General features: G+C 41.4%; 1 protein-coding gene across 1 annotated transcript in view; it reads left to right on the forward strand.

Moving 5' to 3' along the window:
* Nucleotides 1-20,942, forward strand: part of LOC104681666 — a 111,243-nt gene that overhangs the window by 81,194 nt on the left and 9,107 nt on the right. Inside the window, exons 14-16 of the mRNA XM_030937492.1 lie at nt 7,860-7,992; nt 8,666-8,817; nt 12,243-12,397. Of these exons, the coding sequence (XP_030793352.1) occupies nt 7,860-7,992; nt 8,666-8,817; nt 12,243-12,397 (440 nt within the window). The remainder of the gene's footprint in view (nt 1-7,859; nt 7,993-8,665; nt 8,818-12,242; nt 12,398-20,942) is intronic.

The following is a 20,942-nucleotide window of genomic DNA, read 5'->3' on the forward strand; positions in this document are numbered from 1 at the left end:
AGCCAGAATCCTACGAATTTTCCTAGATTGTTTTATTTCCCTTCCCTCCAAAATCCAATCCCTCAGAAATCTCCTGCTGACTCTATTGCTGAAACATACCTCAATTTTGTCTATTTTTCCTCCATCTTATTACCATCACTTTACTCCAAGTTGCAATTTTTTCTCTTCTCTCTGCTGTAAAGGTCTCCTGTGATAGCCTTCCAGCTTCTTTTCCCCCCGACTCAGTATCCAGATTTCAAAGAGCAGCCGGAGTGATCTCTCATAAACATCAGTCAGATCATGTCCCCTCATGTAATCTGTCTCCTGCCCACCTCTTTCTCTGCCCCTTCTCATGCTGTGGAAGCCACACTGGTCTTCTCCTGCTTTAGAGATCCTTTGCTATACAATCTCAAGGGAGCCCGCGTTTGCTCTTGATCACATCAGCATGGTTTATTATCTTTATAACGCATCCCTTATCTGATATTTTACATTTGTTTATTGTCTGACTTCCACTAGAAAGTGAGTGACTTGAGAACAGGAGCTTTGTATTTCAGTGTTATAATACCAACTCCTAGAGTATTGCCTGTCATACAGTAGATGTTAGATAAACATTTGTGGAATGAATGAACAAATAAAACACATTTTGTTTATTTAACACGCATTTATAATATGTGAAGTACGGCTGGGTGCAGTGGCTTATGCCTGTAATCCCAGCACTTTGGGAGCCCAAGGCCAGAGGATCTCTTGAGCCCAGTTCAAGACCAGCCTGGGCAACATGGGAAGACCCCTGTCTCTACAGAAATGCAAAAAAATTAGCTAGGCGTGCTGCAGTGAGCTGAGATTGCACCAGTGCACTCCAGCCTGGGTGACAGCGTGAGACCCTGTCTCAAATATATAGCCTGGAGAGTCTTGGAGGTTTGACCCATTCACACAGAATTAGCGGCGAGATAAGGCCAGTGCCCCTTCTCTTGGCCCGTGGCCTAATGCTCTCTCCAATGTCTGGGCTGCCTCTGCAGCACATTTGCTATACATTAACTGGATAAATAGGCTCAAATAGAATAGGAATTCTCTCGAAACTTTTTGATTATTCTAAGTCTTTGAATTGAAGTGGGTCATAGGTTTTGGTGAATTCGTTATTATTTTAACCTACTGCTGGTTAATATGATATGGTAACCTACTTGATATGAGCCCCAGGCAGTCCTGAGATTAGCAAAATTAGGTAAGAAATGCCTTATTTTTTTGAAGTTTTAAAGTATCTCATAAATATTTCTAGTTCCTTTTCATTTCCAGTTACCTCTTCACTTCAGGGTTCTAGAAAGAACCACATAAAGGAAAGAGCAAGTTCTGAAATGCAGTAAGAAAAATAGTTTGTTTTTGAGGATTTTCTAGTTCAGTGAACTGCAGGAAGCACCAGCTTCTTTTGACAAAATCTCCAGGCAAATGTTTAATCTCAAAAGACTCCAGTAGTTTATAGAAACGTTCTCAAAGTTGTGCCAGCTTATTTGAACCAAAGATAAATTCATGTATTTGATAGCCCCTCAGTCAGTTGTAAACACCATAGTTGGTTCCCCTCGTACAGTCCTTGTAACAAATAGGGTGTTATCACAAGGCACAGGATGAGAAATAAGGACATTTAGAGTCAAGCTTTGACTTTGTGTCTGATTTGCAAGAACACTTAAAATGTTCTCTGTTAACACATTTAAACCTTATTATATTTTCATATTTCTGGCTATACAAAGAAAATATTAATGACTGACATGACTGCCCCATCCACCATCCCCAGTATCAGATCTTATAGAGTACTGTAAATACTTTGTGTCCAACAAACATGTTGGTGACTATTTGCCTTTACTTTTTCAGAAAGAGCTTTGTGTGTATGGAATCTGTAATGAAAGTAGAAGTATTTTGTTTTGTTTTGTTTTATAGAACAAAGGTTTATGGTATTTCAGAGTAGGATTTCTAAAAGGATTTTTTTCTAAATCCTTTCTCATCCTAATGTATTCTTTGTGTTCTAACCAGTGTTTATCTTGCATTCACTGGTAAGCAGACAACTGGCCACATGGGTAGCTCTCAGAAAGTATTTGTTGACTCTGGTTCTATATCATTTCTCTTCTAGGAAAAGATAAGATTATTTTATTTATTTTGGTTAGGCTTAAATGAAATGTGTGAAGAGTGTTTTATAAAAAAGGTAGAATACAAATATAGATGGTGGCAATTGTTGTTGGTGATTAATTACATTTAGTCAGGATGTGGAGTGAGGCTATGGCAAAGGGCAGTTGGCTCATTCTGCCCTCGCAACCCCGAGTCTTCTGGCCACAGTGATGACCTTTCTTCTGACCCAACTGGACCTGATCCTTGCTCCATTGATATCTAGGTTGACATTCAATGCAGGCACTAAGAACAGTTAGAGAAGGGGCTCAGGAAGGACATGAAAGAAGAGGTAAAGCCTTTGAGAGGAGTTGGGACAGTGCCAGTCCTTATAGTTTAGAGAGGAATGGCCTCCTTTTTCTTAAAAGCTCCTGCCTGAGGTACAAAGGACCAGAATGGGAACCATTTTAGGGAAAGCAGGCAAGGATTGCACAGTGATCTAGGGGCCCAGGAGACTAGAAGTGCTGGAGAGCTTTCTTGGGAGGATGGGATGAGTGGGAGACCTAGCTCAGAGGACAGCTTTGGGATTCCAAAGCTTTGGAGATTTCTTTTTTTGTTGTTGTTGAAGTTAGAGGTTTTGCCTTTTGTTTATGAACTCCTTGACTGATGGGCTAGAGAATTCATGGAGGCGCCCAGGAGAGAGGAAGCAGGAGAAGCTACTTCAGATTGGCTAAGGGGAGGAGAGCCAAAGGAGACCATTAGTTGTCTTCCCAGATGGTCGTGGTCAGCTCTCCCAAGTACAGTAGGAGTCAGGGAATTGGATTAGAGTTTCTCATTCTGGTAATAGAGAACTGAACATTTGGCTAAAGTTTTCCTTGTGCAGTCTCTAGGAGGTTGTTAAAGAGTGAGGAACCACAATCCCAAATAATTGTTAAGAATTCTGATCTCTAATCTCTGAGATTAATTTTGATACTATTATTATTAATAACAATAAACGTGTTGAGCACTCAGGGTATATACATGATCACTTTTAATGTTTATACCACAGCAAGGTAGATACTATCATTATCCCAATTGAGAACATTGAGGTTTTGAGAACTAGGCAGTACCCATGTCACATAGCTAGCATGTGGATCTGGAAGGAAGTGGTCTTACTTCTAGGCACAAAAACCACCCTCTTACTGCTAACTTGGAAGATTAGATGTTCTGAAATCAAGCTCTTTTACAATGTTCTTAGGTATCACCGAGAGGTGAAGCCAGCTGGACTTCCTGGGTCAAGTGGGGACTTGGAGAACTTTTCTGTCTTACAAGAGGATTGTAAAACACCCCAATCAGCACTATGTAGCTAGGATTGTAAAATGCAACAATCAGTGCTCTGTAACTAGCGAGGGCATTGTAAAATGCACCAATTAGTGCTCTATAAAAACGTACCAATCAGCACTCTGTAGCTAGCAAGAGGATTGTAAAATGCACCAATCGGCACCCTGTAAAACTCACCAATCAGTAAAGCGCACCAATCAGCAGGAGTCTAAAAGTAGCCAATCACAGGGAGGATTAAAAAAGGGCATTCTGATAGGACACAATGGAACATGGGAGGGGACAAATAAGGGAATAAAAGCTGGACACCCCTGCCAGCAGTGGCAACTCTCTCGGGTCCCCTTCCATGCTGTGGAAACATTGTTCTTTCCTTCTTCACAGTAAATCTTGCTGCTGATCATTCTTTGGGTCTGTGCCGTATTCAAGAGCTGTAACACTCACCGTGAAGGTGTGCAGCTCCATTCTTGAAGTCAGCGAGACCACGAACCCACCAGAAGGAACCCACTCCTGACACACCGCCACCCATTCTTGAGAAAGTTCTGCTTTGGGATATAACTTCCTATGTGTAATCATTTATAGTTTACAAACCGTTTTCCAAAAGGTGTTTTAATCTCATTTTATTACATAAGGCACTTTTCAGCTCGTTGAAATATGATGGCAGTTTTGCAAATGAGGGCCTGAAGATGACAGGTCCTCTTGTGGAACTTTTATAAGTGCTCGGTGAGCTGCCATGTTTGTGCTGGTTTGTTTTTGAACTGCATGGTGGGAGGAAGTGCTTCTGACAATTTGTACTTTGCAAACATTTAATCTTTGATTTAACTCACCATCACAAGACTGCTATTGCTCACTGATCCACCAAAAAATGAGGTAAAATAAACTTTCTTACTTGTTTTCATTAATCTTTCTTAATGTATGCATAGCTCACATTTATTTCAGTGGTTGATGATTAAGGCCATACACCTGGTAAGTAGCAGTGCCAATACATAAACCAAGGTCTTTTAATTCAAATCCAGTTTGTTTCACTTGCCACATGCATTTTACTGAGTCCTGCCACTAGCTATCATGTAACTGGGCTTAAACATTGTGGTCGTCCTGGAATTTTGCCTTCTTACTAATTTAACAGTTGAAAAAATTTTTGTGAAAATAAAAACAAACCTAACTGGAGATTACCTAGATTCTTTATTTTTCTGTTTTGAGCCATCATGACTTCGAAGGTAAATGGAACTCATTTAGAGCCCTCGCCATGGAGGCTTTTCAGTGGTGTTGGTGGGATTGTACTTCAGCCAAATCAGTGAGACTTTCTTATCAGTGGGCTCTTCTAAGGATGAAGGGAAGATGGGGCCTTAGAAACCAGAGGCTTCTTGCCAGTTTACATGGAGAGGCTAATGTAGAGGAAGAACCTGTTGAAGTTTTAGGTAGTATGACCTTGTAATCGCTTAACATTTTCTTAGGTTCTTGGAAACTGTGACTTCAAGCAAAACTTGGTATAATGAAACTAATTTACCACAGGCTAACCGATACAAACAAGAGTTAAATTTCTAGCACATATTTCTGGTCCCAAAAACATCACCAATCTTATAAAGTCCAAAACACTTCACATATTAACCATTGAAATAAATGTGAGCTATACATAAATTTAATAAAGATTAATGAAAACAAGTAAGAAAGTTTTACCCTATATTTGGTGAATTAGTGAGTGATAGCAGTCGTAGTTTTGGTGAGTTAAATCAAGGAATAAATGTTTGCGAAGGGAAATTGTCAGGACCACCTCCTCCCACCATGCAGTTCAAAAACCATCACAAACATGACAACTCACTGAGTGTTTTCGTCCCCTAATTGTTTATTGTTGTACATTTGTATGATTATTATAGATGTTACAAATTTTTATTTGACAATCATTTGTATTCATTCGTTCATTTTTCAACCTGCTTATTCCAGTTCAGAGTTGTGGGTGGGCAGAGCCTGTCCTTGCAGCTCAGGGTGCAAGGCGGGAACTGACCTGGCCAGGACGCCATGCCATCATCCCATTGCAGGGCACACTCATACCCACACACTCGCACACCCCCCACACTCTCACACTGGGACCATGTAGACACACCAGTTCCTCTAACATGCAGAACTTCTGGATGTTGGAGGAAACTGGAGGACCTGGAGAAAACCCATACAGACTTAGGGAGAATGTGCAAATTCCACACAGACACTGGCCCCTGTCTAAATAAAGAATGATATAATCCAAAGAGAAATTTCCAATTTCAGCAGAATATATTATATTAACCTTTTTAATATTAATGTATGTATACATATATTCATTTCACTAATGTTAATATGAAGTATTTATATAGTTTATATAAATTTTATACATTACATATAATCTCATTTAATATCCACAGTAACCGTATGAGATAGTCATTATTTCTGTTTTAAAGATGAGAAAACTGATATTCAAAGTGGTTACATGATTTCTCATGGTCAGCTGGAAATGCCAGAGCTAGACTTTGGTCACAGTTTTTCTAGCTGTCCAGTGTTCTTTTCAAGACCTCTTGCCTGGAGCAAGTAAAGATACAGTTGTCACTCATTAATAATCAGGTTTGCGGAGTTAGTCTGTAACCTGTGTTGACAAATACGCAATTCACGTAGTTATTCATTTGATCATTCATTCAACAAACGACGCAAGGACTGCCTTGTAAAAGCTTGTGGTAGTATCAAAATGGGTAGGACATGGTTTCTTCCCTCAAGTCAGTCAAATATTAGCTGTTGAATCATGAATGGGGAGGCTGTTGCAGATCACAAAGTAGGGTTGCTGAACCAAACTGGGGGCTCACAAAAAACTCCTTAGAAGAGGTTACGTGTAAGCTATGAAGGATAGGCAGAGTCATCATGGTAATGAGTCGGGATGAAAACTGTTCTAAGCAGAGCTATGAGTGTATGTGAAAACTGACATGAGAGGGAATGTAGCCAGGTTGAGGAACCATGAACAGATCAGTACAACTAGAACATAGCACGTGAGGGAGAAGTATCTAGCAAGATTATGACCCAGCCATGAACTGCTCATTGTATTGAGGATTTGGGATTTTATACTATAGGAAGGACTGCTTAAAAAAAGTTGTGTGCAGTGTGCAAAATGATCATATTTCTGTTTTAAAATAGTCTCTCTTTAAACAGGCTAAAGGCAGGATTGGAAGAGAGCAAGAACAGCAGACAATGGGTTATGGCAGCAAGCTTGAAGAATAAGCCATCTGAGAAATGGTGGCACCTGCTCCTAAGACCAGGAAGCAGAGAAAATTGAGGAGGGACAGGGACTTATTTAGAAGATTAGCTGGAATCTTAAAAGTATGAGGACATTTTTATCTATCGTGATAGGAGGCAAGGCAAACAACTGTGGGCAGTCCTCTGCTAGTCTGCTGGCATGTGAAGGGGAAGATAAAGGGAAGGGGCCTTTGTGTGGAACAGCCACGAAAGGGGCTGACAAGGGGTCTATAGAGGAGTCACTGGGCTGTGGGGAAAGGCAGCTGCCTGCATGCTGGAAGGTGCAGGCATTTGGTCTGTGTCAACTGGGGGTTTATTTAGAGCCTACAGATGTTATACATACACTTGAAAGGCATTCACTTTTTTTTTTTTTTTTTGAGACGGAGTCTCACTCTGTCACCCAGGCTGGAGTGCAGTGGTGCTATCTCAGCCCGGGAGGTGGGTTCACGCCATTCTCCTGCCTCAGCCTCTCGAGTAGCTGGTTCTACAGGCACCCGCCACCACGCCCAGCTAATTTTTTTGTGTATTTAGTAGAGACGGGGTTTCACCGTGTTAGCCAGGATGGTCTCGATCTCCTGACCTCGTGATCCACCCGCCTCAGCCTCCCAAAGTGCTGGGATTACAGGCATGAGCCACGGCACCTGGCAAAAGGCATTCACTTTTTTTTTCAAGTTCTGATGTATGTCTTGCTTTGGTGACTAATATGAACACAAGATCTCCTTTCGAGTTCTCTGAGATTGCTTTTTTTTCAAATCACTACGACAGGTGAATTTGAGAGCTTTGAATTTGCTAGAGTCCATTTCAAATCTTCATGCCTCCATTTTCTTATCTATTAGATTGAAAGAATTTTACAAGTCTGGTTGGTTAAGGTTAAAAGATAATTAAAACTAGACACTTAGCATAATACATGGCAAATAAAAATTGCCTAATAAACAGCTGATGGTACTGCTACTACTACTACTACTACTACTAATGCTACTAGTAAGTTGGTGCAAAAGTAATTGTGGTTTTGTCATTAACAGTAATGGCAAAATGGCAATTACTTTTGCACCAACCTGCTACTACTACTACTAATACTGCTACTACTACTACTACTAAGAACCATCACCACTATTACCATCATCAAAGTATGCAGTACATTTTTGAAATCCCTGGGATGCATTTTGAATTCCAAGTTCTTTGAGAAATTGGAGATGACACAATTTGGTCATTTTTTCTTCTAATTCCAGGTGACCATGCAACATACGAAAAGCAAGAAGATCCTAGATTTTGCAGCAAACGTGTGGCTCTCTCGGATTCAGGCAGATGGGGATGTTGTCTGTGAGCTTCCTGTAGTAAAAGGAGGACAAGCTATTTTTCCATGTGTGTTATTAATCTTCAGTAGCATCTATTCCATAGACAAATTGTTTGGTAGTTGCTTAAATTTGCTTCTAAGCTATTTAGTTCTTCTAAGAGAGTTGTTTTACTCTTGAGAAGTGACGTTTTTAATGTCACAGCATGAGTTGCTGGTGGATCTTAGATTAAATGTAATCTCAAAATTGTTCTTGTGGCCCAGCTACAGTCACAAAGGCTGAGGCTATGAGAGACAAGAAATGCCATGACTGCGACTCACCTTAGCTTTGCCTGGGGCCAGCTTACCTCCTTGCTTGATTTATTTCCTCATCAAACCTTACATCATTTTGAACTTTAAACATAATGTACAATAACAGTCACCCTTACCACTAAAATACTAAGCATAAAATATCCTCATGTCGTATATAGAAGAACAACCTTTTAAAAAATCTTTTATTTCTCTTTCTGAAAAAGCAATAAACCTTCTGGCCTTTTGTTCATGGTGTAAAAATGCCCATGTATGATTAAAAATAATTGAAGCTCAAAAGTCTCTCAATAGACACAGAAAATCCAGATTAGAGGAATTCTCATATATGTTTTTCTTTTTTCACTATAGCCTGAAAACCTATGGATCTGGGTTCTGTTTGTATGGATTTCAAGGTAATGTATTTCCTCTTGTTTTCTCTCCCTGTTGCTTTGCCAGTAGTGAGATATCAGGTTGACGTCTACACTGGGAAGCTGAAGCATGCAGAAACGGAGTCTGAGGTTTTCCTCTGTCTCTTTGGGGAGAGGGGAGACTCTGGCCTCAGACTGCTGTACAAATCTAACATGCAAGTAAAATTTCAAAGAGGACAGGTGAGTCTATACAAATAATTTCCCAGATTCTTAACAATCTCTCTGAAGATGGCCATCTATGATTTAAAATTTAAAAGGTGTTTGGCACTCTTCAAATTTTAGTTTTAAGACATCTTTAAACACGTTTTCTTGACCTGACTTTCTGGTGTGCTTTGTTTTGGAAGTTGTTCTTGCAAGAAAAATGGGACATACTAAACCAACAGTAAATAATAGAACAAAGAAAATATATTAAAGATTAGTGATTGTGTGAGAAAAAGAAAAAAATGAACTGAAAAGACAAGGAAAACATTTTTGAATGTGCTCTCTCAGGCTGGAAAGATACAAGGCATTATTTTAAAAGATAAGACCATATAAATGCCATTATACTATATTTCATATAATAACACAATGACCTTTAATCTATATAACATCTTGAATGGGGTCAACTGTGTTATTTTCACACCTAAGCCCCTCCTTATTTCCTTTTGTCCTTATGGACAAGCATAAGTCTTTCTATATATTAGATCTTTGAGAAGTTGCAGTAGGATATTGTTAATGTTATTTTGTTGTATATGGAGAGAAAGTACTATTTGAGGGTCTGAAATTAAGTTTGGGGATTATGTAATCTAAAGGCATGTTTTTAAGAAAGAAGACTCCTTAAACCAGTTAGAGTGCTGTTTCTCAGACTGTTGTAGTTTGTGAAATATTTTGAAACATTGGATATCTTGAAGCTCACCTATACATTTGTCGCTGTTGATTACACAAAAGCTTTCATCAGAATGAATAGGAAAGCTAGTTTTGCTTTGAGTGAGTCTAAAGCAAAATTAGGCCTAACTTTTGCTATCAGGAATGAATTATTAATTTTAAGCAGAAACAAAATTTTAGATACCATGATATTATTATTTAATATTATGCTAAGTAATCAGTGAAGTGATCTCCTACAGAACCCTGCTGGCTTTACATCAGCCCCAGACTCTTTCACCCTACCACTTGAGGATAAATGACAGAGGCTCCATGTCCCCTGGCTGCCTGCTAGTTGGACGTCAGCATGTATCATTTTGCAGCAGTGCTGTATCATGGGACATTACCTGCTGAGATTTTGCAAGTCATCTTCATGATTGATCTTCCTCAGTTCATCATTGTGTTTAGCATTTTCCAGACAGTAGGGAGGGTGTGTTATGGACTGAAATTAAAATTGGGTAGGAGATATAGTTGCCATCAGTTTATAAAGAAGAGTACAGTGAGGGCTTAGTGGTATCCGTTTTTAAGTTTAGAATCAGAGATGTAAAAGTGTTTTTCTTCCCTGGTTCATTTTAGATTTTACATTTTCTGTTATTTTCCTCAGTGCTTGGGATGTAATGGAAATGTCCAAATAATTTCAAGAGTTTTGTAGTCAAGAAACTGTGGTAAGAGTCTGAGAGTTTTATTATCAGACTTTGTGCATACCAGCCACATCTCACATCATAAACCACTCATTGGGCTAGTTGTCATTTTCTCTACAAGGTGTCTTAGCACGATAATAAAACGTAGCAATATATGTAACAGACCCAATTTAATTCCGTCTTCAAACCTAAAGTTACTTTAAGATACAAGAAGAGACCAGAAAGCTGACTCAGCCTGTCTTTCCAGACCTCAAGGTACTGTAGTTTGGGTTTGTCCCAAAGCTGACTGAGAGACAAAGACTTTAGTGAAGGTAATTTATCTGGGAGATAATCCCAGTAAGCACTTGAGAAGTGAAGGAGGGGGAACAGTGAGGCAGGAAAGGAGAAAAGCAATATAGGGACATTTGTGAGCTGGTTACTATTATGGCTCCCTCGTCTTGCTGAGAGCTTCAGAGAAACTCTGTAAAACATCCCTCAGATGTGTCCCACCAGGGAAAGCCCTCAGACACAGAAGCAGGAGACAGGGGATTGAGATAGAAAGTTATGAGCACACCTAAACTGTTTATCAAAGCAGCAGATGCACCTAGAAATGGATCCAGAGGACATGGGATGGGGCATCACTTGCATTTGCTACAACAGGTGACGTGCCTCGTGAACGTCGCTTGTAAAGCCATGCTGAGAATGCAGGATAGTGACAATGAGATGATCCATGCACACATAAGAAGACGCACAAATACTCATCATCTGGTTTACAGAACTGTCATTATTGAACTAGTAATGGTTTTGGTCTGGACTCTACAGGAGGTCTCCATCAACAACATGGAGCCAATAGTTGAGACCCAGGTAGTGTGTCTTCAAATATCAAATCGAAATTCAACCTGGTAACAATGCAGGGAGCTGTTAAGACAGCTCCCCACATAGGCAATACAAGTGATACTAGAGTCACATTTTTTACCATAGAGTGCCAGTAGCTAACAGTCAACTATCATTTCTGGTAATTTTTCAGACTTACTTAAATTCATGATCCTTTCCTCAGATAACTTTAGGACAGTTATTCTCAACAACCATCTACGAGGAAGTAATGTGTGAAGGAGTTCTTTTTATTTTAATCAGTATAGCACTGACTTCAGGTCCTGAATCTCTCTGGAAATGTCAGTGTATTTTTGATATAACAAACTAATTCTATTTAGGAGTCCAGGCTGCTCTTTTACAACAAACCCAAGAATGTGCTCTATTTTCATCTACAGAGGAAGGTGCAGGGGAAGGATGTATTGAAGGTGGGAGGGAGGGAGGGGAGGGAGGGGAGGAAGGAAGGAAGGAAAGAAAATTTGTCCCACATGCCTCACAGTATATCAGTACTCATAGAAAGGAAATGTGCTGGCCGGGCGCGGTGGCTCAAGCCTGTAATCCCAGCACTTTGGGAGGCCGAGACGCGCGGATCACGAGGTCAGGAGATCGAGACCATCCTGGCTAACACAGTGAAACCCGTCTCTACTAAAAAATGCAAAAAACTAGCTGGGCGAGGTGGCGGGCGCCTGTAGTCCCAGCTACTCGGGAGGCTGAGGCAGGAGAATGGCGCAAACCCGGGAGGCGGAGCTTGCAGTGAGCTGAGATCCGGCCACTGCACTCCAGCCTGGGCGACACAGCGAGACTCCGTCTCAAAAAAGAAAAAAGAAAGAAAGAAAGAAAGGAAATGTGCTGTACATTAGCTGCATGGTTGTCAACCTGATGCCTTAATGAACTGCTTCTCAGAGTAGGGGTCTAACATGAGAAAAGTCTTTGTGTTGGGATTTCTTTGTTTATTACTCTAGATGCTACTACAAATGGAGAAAATAAAACTGTGAAAGCGAAGAAAACAGCCAGAAATATATTCTTGATAGATAAAAAGTAATTTGCTTATTTTTCTTACCATATTGTCCCTTTTGATGCTAACTATAGTAACATTATCTCTTTTAAAGTATTGTGCTGCTTCTGGCAGTCATTGGGCTATTACTATTGCCTGCATTTGCCATGCCTCGGACTCTAGTTATTTCTGTGAGTTTTTTTCTCTGTCTCCCACACCAGATTGATAAATTTCAAGTAGCAGCAGTGTCGCTTGGAAAACTGCAGAAGGTGCTGTTGCGCTGTGAGGCCAGTGACAAATCACAGTACTGGTACTGTGAACAAGTCGTAGTCAGAGAGCCGGGCACCACATCCAAGTCCATCTTCACCTGTCAAAGGTAATGCTGGTCTCCAAGGTACTTCAAAAGAATGTGCTGCACTGTGGATGATGCTGTGTGTGTGTGTGTGTGTGTGTGTGTGTGTGTGTGTGTGTGTATCTTTTAGGTCACAGATTTGTTTCCTTAACTCAGATTTCACATCATGCATAACTCATTGATTGCTTAAATAATCTTTTGCTAAGCATTGTAAGGAAGGCTTATGTTTAATTTCTTATTACCACAATGTTTTGTGTGTCACAGAAGCACTAAAAGTTTAATACTGGAAATTATTACATAAGTAGTGAGAAAATTTGCTTAACTCTTGGTTTCTTTACATTACTAAAATTGTAGTGTTACAACAGTTTCATAAGGAAATTAAGTGTGGAGAATTTTACAGAGAAGAACTTTCAGAACAGAATGTAAGGAAGACAAACATTAAATTATGGATGAGTTGGACTTTCCTTGAGCCCCATGAGGATCAGTCCTGAAAGCAGCTCTCTAAATTCCTGACCTGGCCTTGTACTGCCTAGGCTTGAGACACAGGTCCCACATATACTTCCTTCTTCAAATCTCCTCATAGAAATCCCACACCTTCTTGCTTAAGAAAGTGTCACCTGTTTTTCCAAGAAGGCTGGTTCTCTGGATCTTTACTGAGCTCTGCTATTTCTCAAGAAAATGCTTAGCTGCGGCTAGATGGCCAATCATGTTTATTGTTGCTTGGTCTCTCAGTCACAGGAAATAGGCTGGGCCCCAGACTTACGAATTGATTTAAAACCCAATCTGTTGTGGGCATGGGAATGAGAAACTTGGGGTTCCATTTTGAAAATTTGAATCTTCAATATCGAGGGCTGCCCTGTAGCCTCTTTTTCCAAATAGGTAATCAACAGGAAATGAGATAACAACGTGCAGGCAGAATAGGGAAGAGGGGAAATTCAAGGGTCTGGATTTAGCCAAGAAAATTGCGACTTTAAGTACTAAGCAAAAAGTAAAAATAATGAGGCAATTCAACTAAAAGTCCTAAAGGCATGCCACTAAAAATTGCAAACACCCAAGATGATTGGAGCTGACTGCGGATGAACAGAAGCGGTGAGATCCACAGTAGCCCTCGTCTTTTTTGCCTTTTAGTCATTAAATTCAGTCAATTCCTTTTCAGAGCGTCTGCTTCATTCATCCTTTCTTTTCTCTTACTACTGCCTCTGCCCTGATTGATGCCCTTGTTCATCAAGACTAGCTCATCCCCGTCGCCTCCCAATTGTCTTCTGTGTCTTTCTTTCCCAGCCTACCTACCCACAACTTCCAAGCTAGCTCTTCTGTGGTACTAACTAGGCTCATTCTGACTTTAGCTTTTCTTCTCTCATTTCTACTTTGTTTTATTTTGAATTTTATTCTTTAATATTTTATTGTATAGCTTTGCCTGAAAATGTTTCAAGAAAAATTGTGGGGGAAAATAATGTTCTAAAAGCTATATTTTAATCACATCACTCCCCTGTTAAAAACCTTCAGTGATCCTCATTGCCTACCACAAAAGCAAAGCAAAACATAACTTCTATTCAAGGCTTTGTAACATCTGACTCTATATTTCCCCCTCCAATTTGTTTTTATAGCAGTCCTCTTGCAAGATCTTAGTGAAATTAGACCCCTATATTACCTAAACAAATTCTGTTCCACTCTGCTTCTGTCCCCTGGAGTGCTAGTCTTCACGCAGGAGGACCTTTCCTTGGTCTATTCTCCCCGTTATAATCCTATCCATCCTCAAGTTCCAATTCCAATTTGGCCTGTAGTATGACTTAATTGACCAAACTACAAATATTTTTTCTCTTCTCTCAATGTGTACTCAGAACTTAGCACAGCACAGGCACCCCCATCTGATGAGTAACATGTAGCACTGAAGAGGACTTGGGTGTCATTTCCCAGCCTGCTCCCACCCACAGCACACAGGCATCTCTGGGGCACTGGTGGCAGCTCTGTTTTATTCCCTGCATCGGAAGAGGTAGAGTGTGCTTCATCCAGGACTTTCATCTTATGTTCTGATACACTTTGTCACATTAACTTAGCTGATTTCTTTTAAATATGAAGTCTCCTGGTGGATAATTTAGATGCATTCACTGCCACTGTCCATGTCTACACATACATTTCACATCATCACCCATCATTTATTGCGCTACCTTACTTTTTTTTTTTTTTGAGATGGAGTCTTGCTATGTCACAGGCTGGAGTGCAGTGACTTGATCTCAGCTCACTGCAACCTTCACCTCCTGGGTTGAAGCAATTCTCCTGCCTCATGATCCCAAGTAGCTGGGATTACAGGTGTGTACCACCATGCCTGGCTAACTTTTGTGTTTTTAGTTGAGGTAGGGTTTCACCATGTTGGCCAGGCTGGTCTCCAACTCCTGACCTCAGGCAATCCGCCTGCCTTAACCTCCCAAAGTGCTGGATTACAGGCATGAGTCACTGCACCCGGCCCCTGCACTACCTTACTTCTTGTTTGTGCTGTGCTACCATGGCCTCCTTTGGAAGGAAGGAACATAAGTGATAGCTTAATTATTATAATTCCAACGGGTTGTATCTGAAAGAATTTTAGTTACAAAATATATTGAACAATCACAAATAATGTAACAGATATAAAATATTAAATGCTAATATTTAATACCCTGCTCATAGTAGGTCCTAAATAAATGGTGGCTAGTGCTCATTCATATAATACCCTGATGAAGAAAGTAAGTTGCAAAAATAATTCCTTTCTACTATGTAGCTATAAAGAGATGGGACAGGTCCTACTTCCTTACTTCTTAAAGAAGCAGAAGAGTGTGACACCAGGAATAGAACTTGTGGCACAGCAGGTTTCTTTCTACTGCAGAAAAAGACTATTCTGAAGCCACTTATAGTTACTTCTGTGCTCCCAGAGACTTTTCTGTGCATATGAGGTCAAGGTCAGTGTCCACGGAGCCTGGAAGGCTGTTCTGAGGGGAAAGGAGACCCGTGGGTGCACACAGGAGCTGGACTGGACAGTCCTGGCAGGGGAGCTGGGTAGGGTATGATGCTGGGCATGTTCATTGTGGCTAGTTCGTTCTGGGGTGCAGGCATCCAAAATGCTCAGGTGCACATCACAGAAGGGAAAAGGAAAGAAAATCTCATTCATGATCCTTGGAGCTTCCTCAGAGAACAAGAATTTATAGCACAGCTGAATTAGGGCAGAGAGAAAGACCACCGAGTGCTTGTTCCTTTTGTGGGCTCAGGGGAAATGATTAGGTGAGACACAAAGCAGAGCCGCGGGAGGAGACTGCTTCTGTGCATCACAGAGGCTGCCTGCGAGTGTGCGCATCCTCCTTTCCTTTTTCCCTCTTCAATTGAACACCCACGTCCTTATGGCTTTATTTTATTTCTATGCCTGAAGGTATTATTTTTCTGTCTTTTGTACATTTAATATAGATAGGGGTATACATCACTGAATTTCTACCATTTACACTGCAGGCTTGGCTATTTGAGGTTTGCAGCAAACAAAATTTGTATTTGAATAAGGCAGACATTCAACTGACTTTATGAATTAATGCAAATATTTTTATTTAGTATTTGTATTAGCTTCCTGTGGCTGCTGTAACAAATTGCCACAGACTTGATTGCATTGAACAACTGAAATATATCCTTTTGCAGTTCCTGGAGGCCAGTGATCCACGATCCAGGTGTCATCGGGGCCTCACTGTCTCGGAAGGCCTGGGAAACAGTCCTTCCTCGCCCTCCCCACTTCTGCTGCATGCTGATTGTCCTTGGGTTTCCTTGGCTTGCAGCTGCATCACTCCAGCCTCTCCTCCATTGTCACATGGCTGTCTTCCTTTTGTGTGTCTGTGTCTCTGTGTTTCTTATCTTTTTTTAAAGACACTGTCGTCGTTGGTCTAGGCCCATCCTACTCCAGTATGGCCTCATCTTTACTAATTACGTCTACAAAAATCCTGTTTCCAAACAAGGTCATGTTCTGAGGTTCTAGGTGGCCACGAATTTTGGAGGAACACTATTTAACCCAGTATACTTTTTGAGTGGATTCTGTAAGGTACTGTTTAGCATTAAATTAGGGAATCTCCAGATTTTTCTGTGTTAACAAACTTGAACTATTGTGTATGCATGTGTATATGTGAGTCTTGACTTTAATGTGAAGTTATTAAAAATAAGTTAGCATCTATCTTTTAATAGAAACAATACCATTCACAATATTTATTTGATAACCTGCTTGACCTGAGAGGGCCTGGAAACAAGGAGCATCAAAAGCCTCTTAATGTTGTCTTCCGTAACTCCTGACTGGTTTGGGAAATGACATTGACACGAGCTTGCAGAAGCAAAGTTATTTGAAATAAAGGCCATATCTAGGGAAATTCTAAATAGAAGAAGAATTTATAAATGCAGAAATCAATCAGTTAAATGCAAATAACTACAAAGAATGACCAACATGGAGAAACCCTGTCTCTACTAAAAATACAAAACTAGCCAGCCGTGGTGGTGCATGCCTGTAATCCCAGCTACTCAGGAGGCTGAGGCAGAAGAATTGCTTGAACCCAGGAGGTGGAGGTAGTGGTGAGCTCATAGTGCACCATTACACTCCAGCCTGGGCAACAAGAGCAAAAACTCTGTCTCAAAAACAAATAAACAAATAAAATGATCTAACCTGACTTGTCAAGGCAAGACAGCATGATCAGCTTTGTCCTCTCAAAACCAAATTGTGGTCAGATAAGTGGAGTGACCCTGAGGCACATTCACCTGAGGAATAAGGATGTGATGCCGCACAGGTTCCTTAGAGTTGACATTGCAGCTAACACCTTTAAAGTGTTCCCGTCTCATTTCTATTCAGGATTCTTGGCTTTTTAAATTTTATTTATTTATTTATTTATTTTGAGAAAGGTTGAGATTATCTCCTTTGTGCAAAGTATAAGAAAAGAAGACTTTAAAAGCTTTCCACTATGGATAGAATAGACTATCAGCAAATCATGAATACCTCTGGTAGGTGGAATGCCACTTCCACTCCAGACCCACACCCTTTTCACAGTCCTCAGCACCTTCTTACTAATTGTTGAAAAAAAGAGTCTGTTGTTCCACCGAAACAATTGTGGGCCCCCTGCAGGCAGGTGAGGCAGACCTTTGGGCAAGGCAAATTAAAGGCCTTCCTTTCATCCTTGAGATCACTCTCTAGGGGAACCTTTGCAGCCAAAAGCTGGCCTTGGCCACACAGCAGGCCTACAGATCAACCAGGGCCTGGCAGACAGGTTCTTCTCTGCTCCTCACAGGCCTTCACTGTGTTCTCAGCTGGTGCTATTGGATCTGAGTTTACCTAACTCTTGGCCATTCCCTGGTGCCTGGAGTCCTGTAGGCTTTCATGTGTATATTTACTGGTAAGTTGACAAAAGATGTGTCACCTCTGCCAGGAGATATTTCCTGAAGCCACAGGTTGGGAAACTCATTTTCCTGTACACATTTCACAAGGCATGTGACATGAACTCAGCACTTACTACATTAAATTATATGTGTGTGTTTATGTGTCTATCCTACTTCTCCAGCTCAGTACACTTTTCCCCAAGGTTGGCCTGATGTCTTATATTTTTACTTTCAGCTCCTATCATTGTTTTTGAAATAGAATAGTTAAATTTACATGTGTAATAAATTCAACCAAAATGCATGCATTAATCAAGACACTATAAGCCCAAAGGGAAATCATATTAAAAGACAGATTTGGAATTAGAACATAAAACTTAAAAGGTTTAAGATGGCCGAATAGGAACAACTCCAGTCTCCAACTCCCAGCGCGAGCGACACAGAAGACCGGTGATTTCTGCATTTTCAACTGAGGTACTGGGGTCATCTCACTAGGGAGTGCCGGACAATCGGTGCTGGTCAGCTGCTGCAGCCTGACCAGCGAGAGCTGAAGCAGGGCGAGGCATCGCCTCACCTGGAAGCGCAAGGGGGAAGGGGATCCGTTTTCCTAGCCAGGGGAACTGAGACACACAACACCTGGAAAATCGGGTAACTCCCACCCCAATACTGCGCTGTAAGCATACAGGCATTCCAGGAGAATATATCCCACACCTGGCCGGGAGGGTCCCACGCCCACGAAGCCTCCCTCACTGCTAACACAGCAGTCTGCCGCGATCTATCCGCAAGGCAGCAGCGAGGCTGGGGGAGGGGCGCCCGCCATTGCTGAGGCTTAAGTAGGTAAACAAAGCCGCTGGGAAGCTCGAACTGGGTGGAGCTCACAGCAGCTCAAGGAAGCCTGCCTGTCTCTGTAGTCTCCACCTCTGGGGACAGCGCACAGCTGAAGACCAACAGGGGAAGTAGCGGGAGCCGGTGCAGACGCGAACGACTCTGTCTGACAGCTTTGGGGAGAGCCGCGGATCTCCCAACGCGGAGGTTGAGATCTGAGAACGGACAGACTGCCTGCTCAGGTGTGTCCCTGACCCCTGAGTAGCCTAGCTGGGAGAAATCCCCCACTAGGGGCAGTCTGACACCCCACACCTCACAGGGTGGAGTACACCCCTGAGAGGACACTTCCAAAGGAAGAATCAGACAGGTACACTCGCTGTTCAGCAATATTCTATCTTCGGCAACCTCTGCTGCTGATACCCAGGCAAACAGGGTCTGGAGTGGACCTCAAGCAATCTCCAACAGACCAACAGAGAGTCCTCTGACTGTCAGAAGGAAAACTATCAAACAGGAAGGACACCTATACCAAAACCCCATCAGTTCGTCACCACCATCAAAGACCAGAGGCAGATAAAACCACAAAGATGGGGAAGAAGCAGGGCAGAAAAGCTGGAAATTCAAAAAATAAGAGCGCATCTCCCCCTGCAAAGGAGCGCAGCCCATCACCAGCAACGGATCAAAGCTGGTCAGAGAATGACTTGGACGAGAGGAGAGAAGAAGGCTTCAGTCCATCAAACTTATCAGAGCTAAAGGAGGAATTACGTACCCAGCGCAAAGAAACTAAAAATCTTGAAAAAAGAGTGGAAGAATTGACAGCTAGACTCATTAATGCAGAGAAGATCATAAACGAAATGACAGAGATGAAAACCATGACACGAGAAATACGTGACAAATGCACAAGCTTCAGTAACCGACTCGATCAACTGGAAGAAAGAGTATCAGCGATTGAAGATCAAATGAATGAAATGAAGCGAGAAGAGAAACCAAAAGAAAAAAGAAGAAAAAGAAATGAGCAAAGCCTGCAAGAAGTATGGGATTACGTAAAAAGACCAAATCTACGTCTGATTGGGGTGCCTGAAAGTGAGGGGGAAAATGGAACCAAGTTGGAAAACACTCTTCAGGATATCATCCAGGAGAACTTCCCCAACCTAGTAGGGCAGGCCAACATTCAAATTCAGGAAATACAGAGAACGCCACAAAGATACTCCTCCAGAAGAGCAACTCCAAGACACATAATTGCCAGATTCACCAAAGTTGAAATGAAGGAAAAAATCTTAAGGGCAGCCAGAGAGAAAGGTCGGGTCACCCACAAAGGGAAGCCCATCAGACTAACAGCAGATCTCTCGGCAGAAACTCTACAAGCCAGAAGAGAGTGGGGGCCAATATTCAACGTTCTTAAAGAAAAGAATTTTAAACCCAGAATTTCATATCCAGCCAAACTAAGTTTCATAAGTGAAGGAGAAATAAAATCCTTTACAGATAAGCAAATGCTTAGAGATTTTGTCACCACCAGGCCTGCCTTACAAGAGACCCTGAAGGAAGCCCTAAACATGGAAAGGAACAACCGGTACCAGCCATCGCAAAAACTTGGCAAAATGTAAAGACCATCGAGGCTAGGAAGAAACTGCATCAACTAACGAGCAAAATAACCAGTTAATATCATAATGGCAGGATCAAGTTCACACATAACAATATTAACCTTAAATGTTAATGGACTAAATGCTCCAATTAAAAGACACAGACTGGCAAACTGGATAAAGAGTCAAGACCCATCAGTCTGCTGTATTCAGGAGACCCATCTCACATGCAGAGACACACATAGGCTCAAAATAAAGGGATGGAGGAAGATCTACCAAGCAAATGGAGAACAAAAAAAAGCAGGGGTTGCAATCCTAGTCTCTGATAAAACAGACTTTAAACCATCAAAGATCAAAAGAGACAAAGAAGGCCATTACATAATGGTAAAGGGATCAATTCAACAGGAAGAGCTAACTCTCCTAAATATATATGCACCCAATACAGGAGCACCCAGATTCATAAAGCAAGTCCTTAGAGACTTACAAAGAGACTTAGACTCCCATACAATAATAATGGGAGACTTCAACACTCCGCTGTCAACATTAGACAGATCAACGAGACAGAAAGTTAACAAGGATATCCAGGAATTGAACTCATCTCTGCACCAAGCGGACCTAATAGACATCTATAGAACTCTCCACCCCAAATCAACAGAATATACATTCTTCTCAGCGCCACGTCGCACTTATTCCAAAATTGACCACATAATTGGAAGTAAAGTACTCCTCAGCAAATGTAAAAGAACAGAAATTATAACAAACTGTCTCTCAGACCACAGTGCAATCAAACTAGAACTCAGGACTAAGAA

The sequence above is a fragment of the Rhinopithecus roxellana genome, chromosome 9 (assembly GCF_007565055.1).
Source record: "Rhinopithecus roxellana isolate Shanxi Qingling chromosome 9, ASM756505v1, whole genome shotgun sequence".
NCBI classification, from domain to species: Eukaryota; Metazoa; Chordata; class Mammalia; order Primates; family Cercopithecidae; genus Rhinopithecus; species Rhinopithecus roxellana.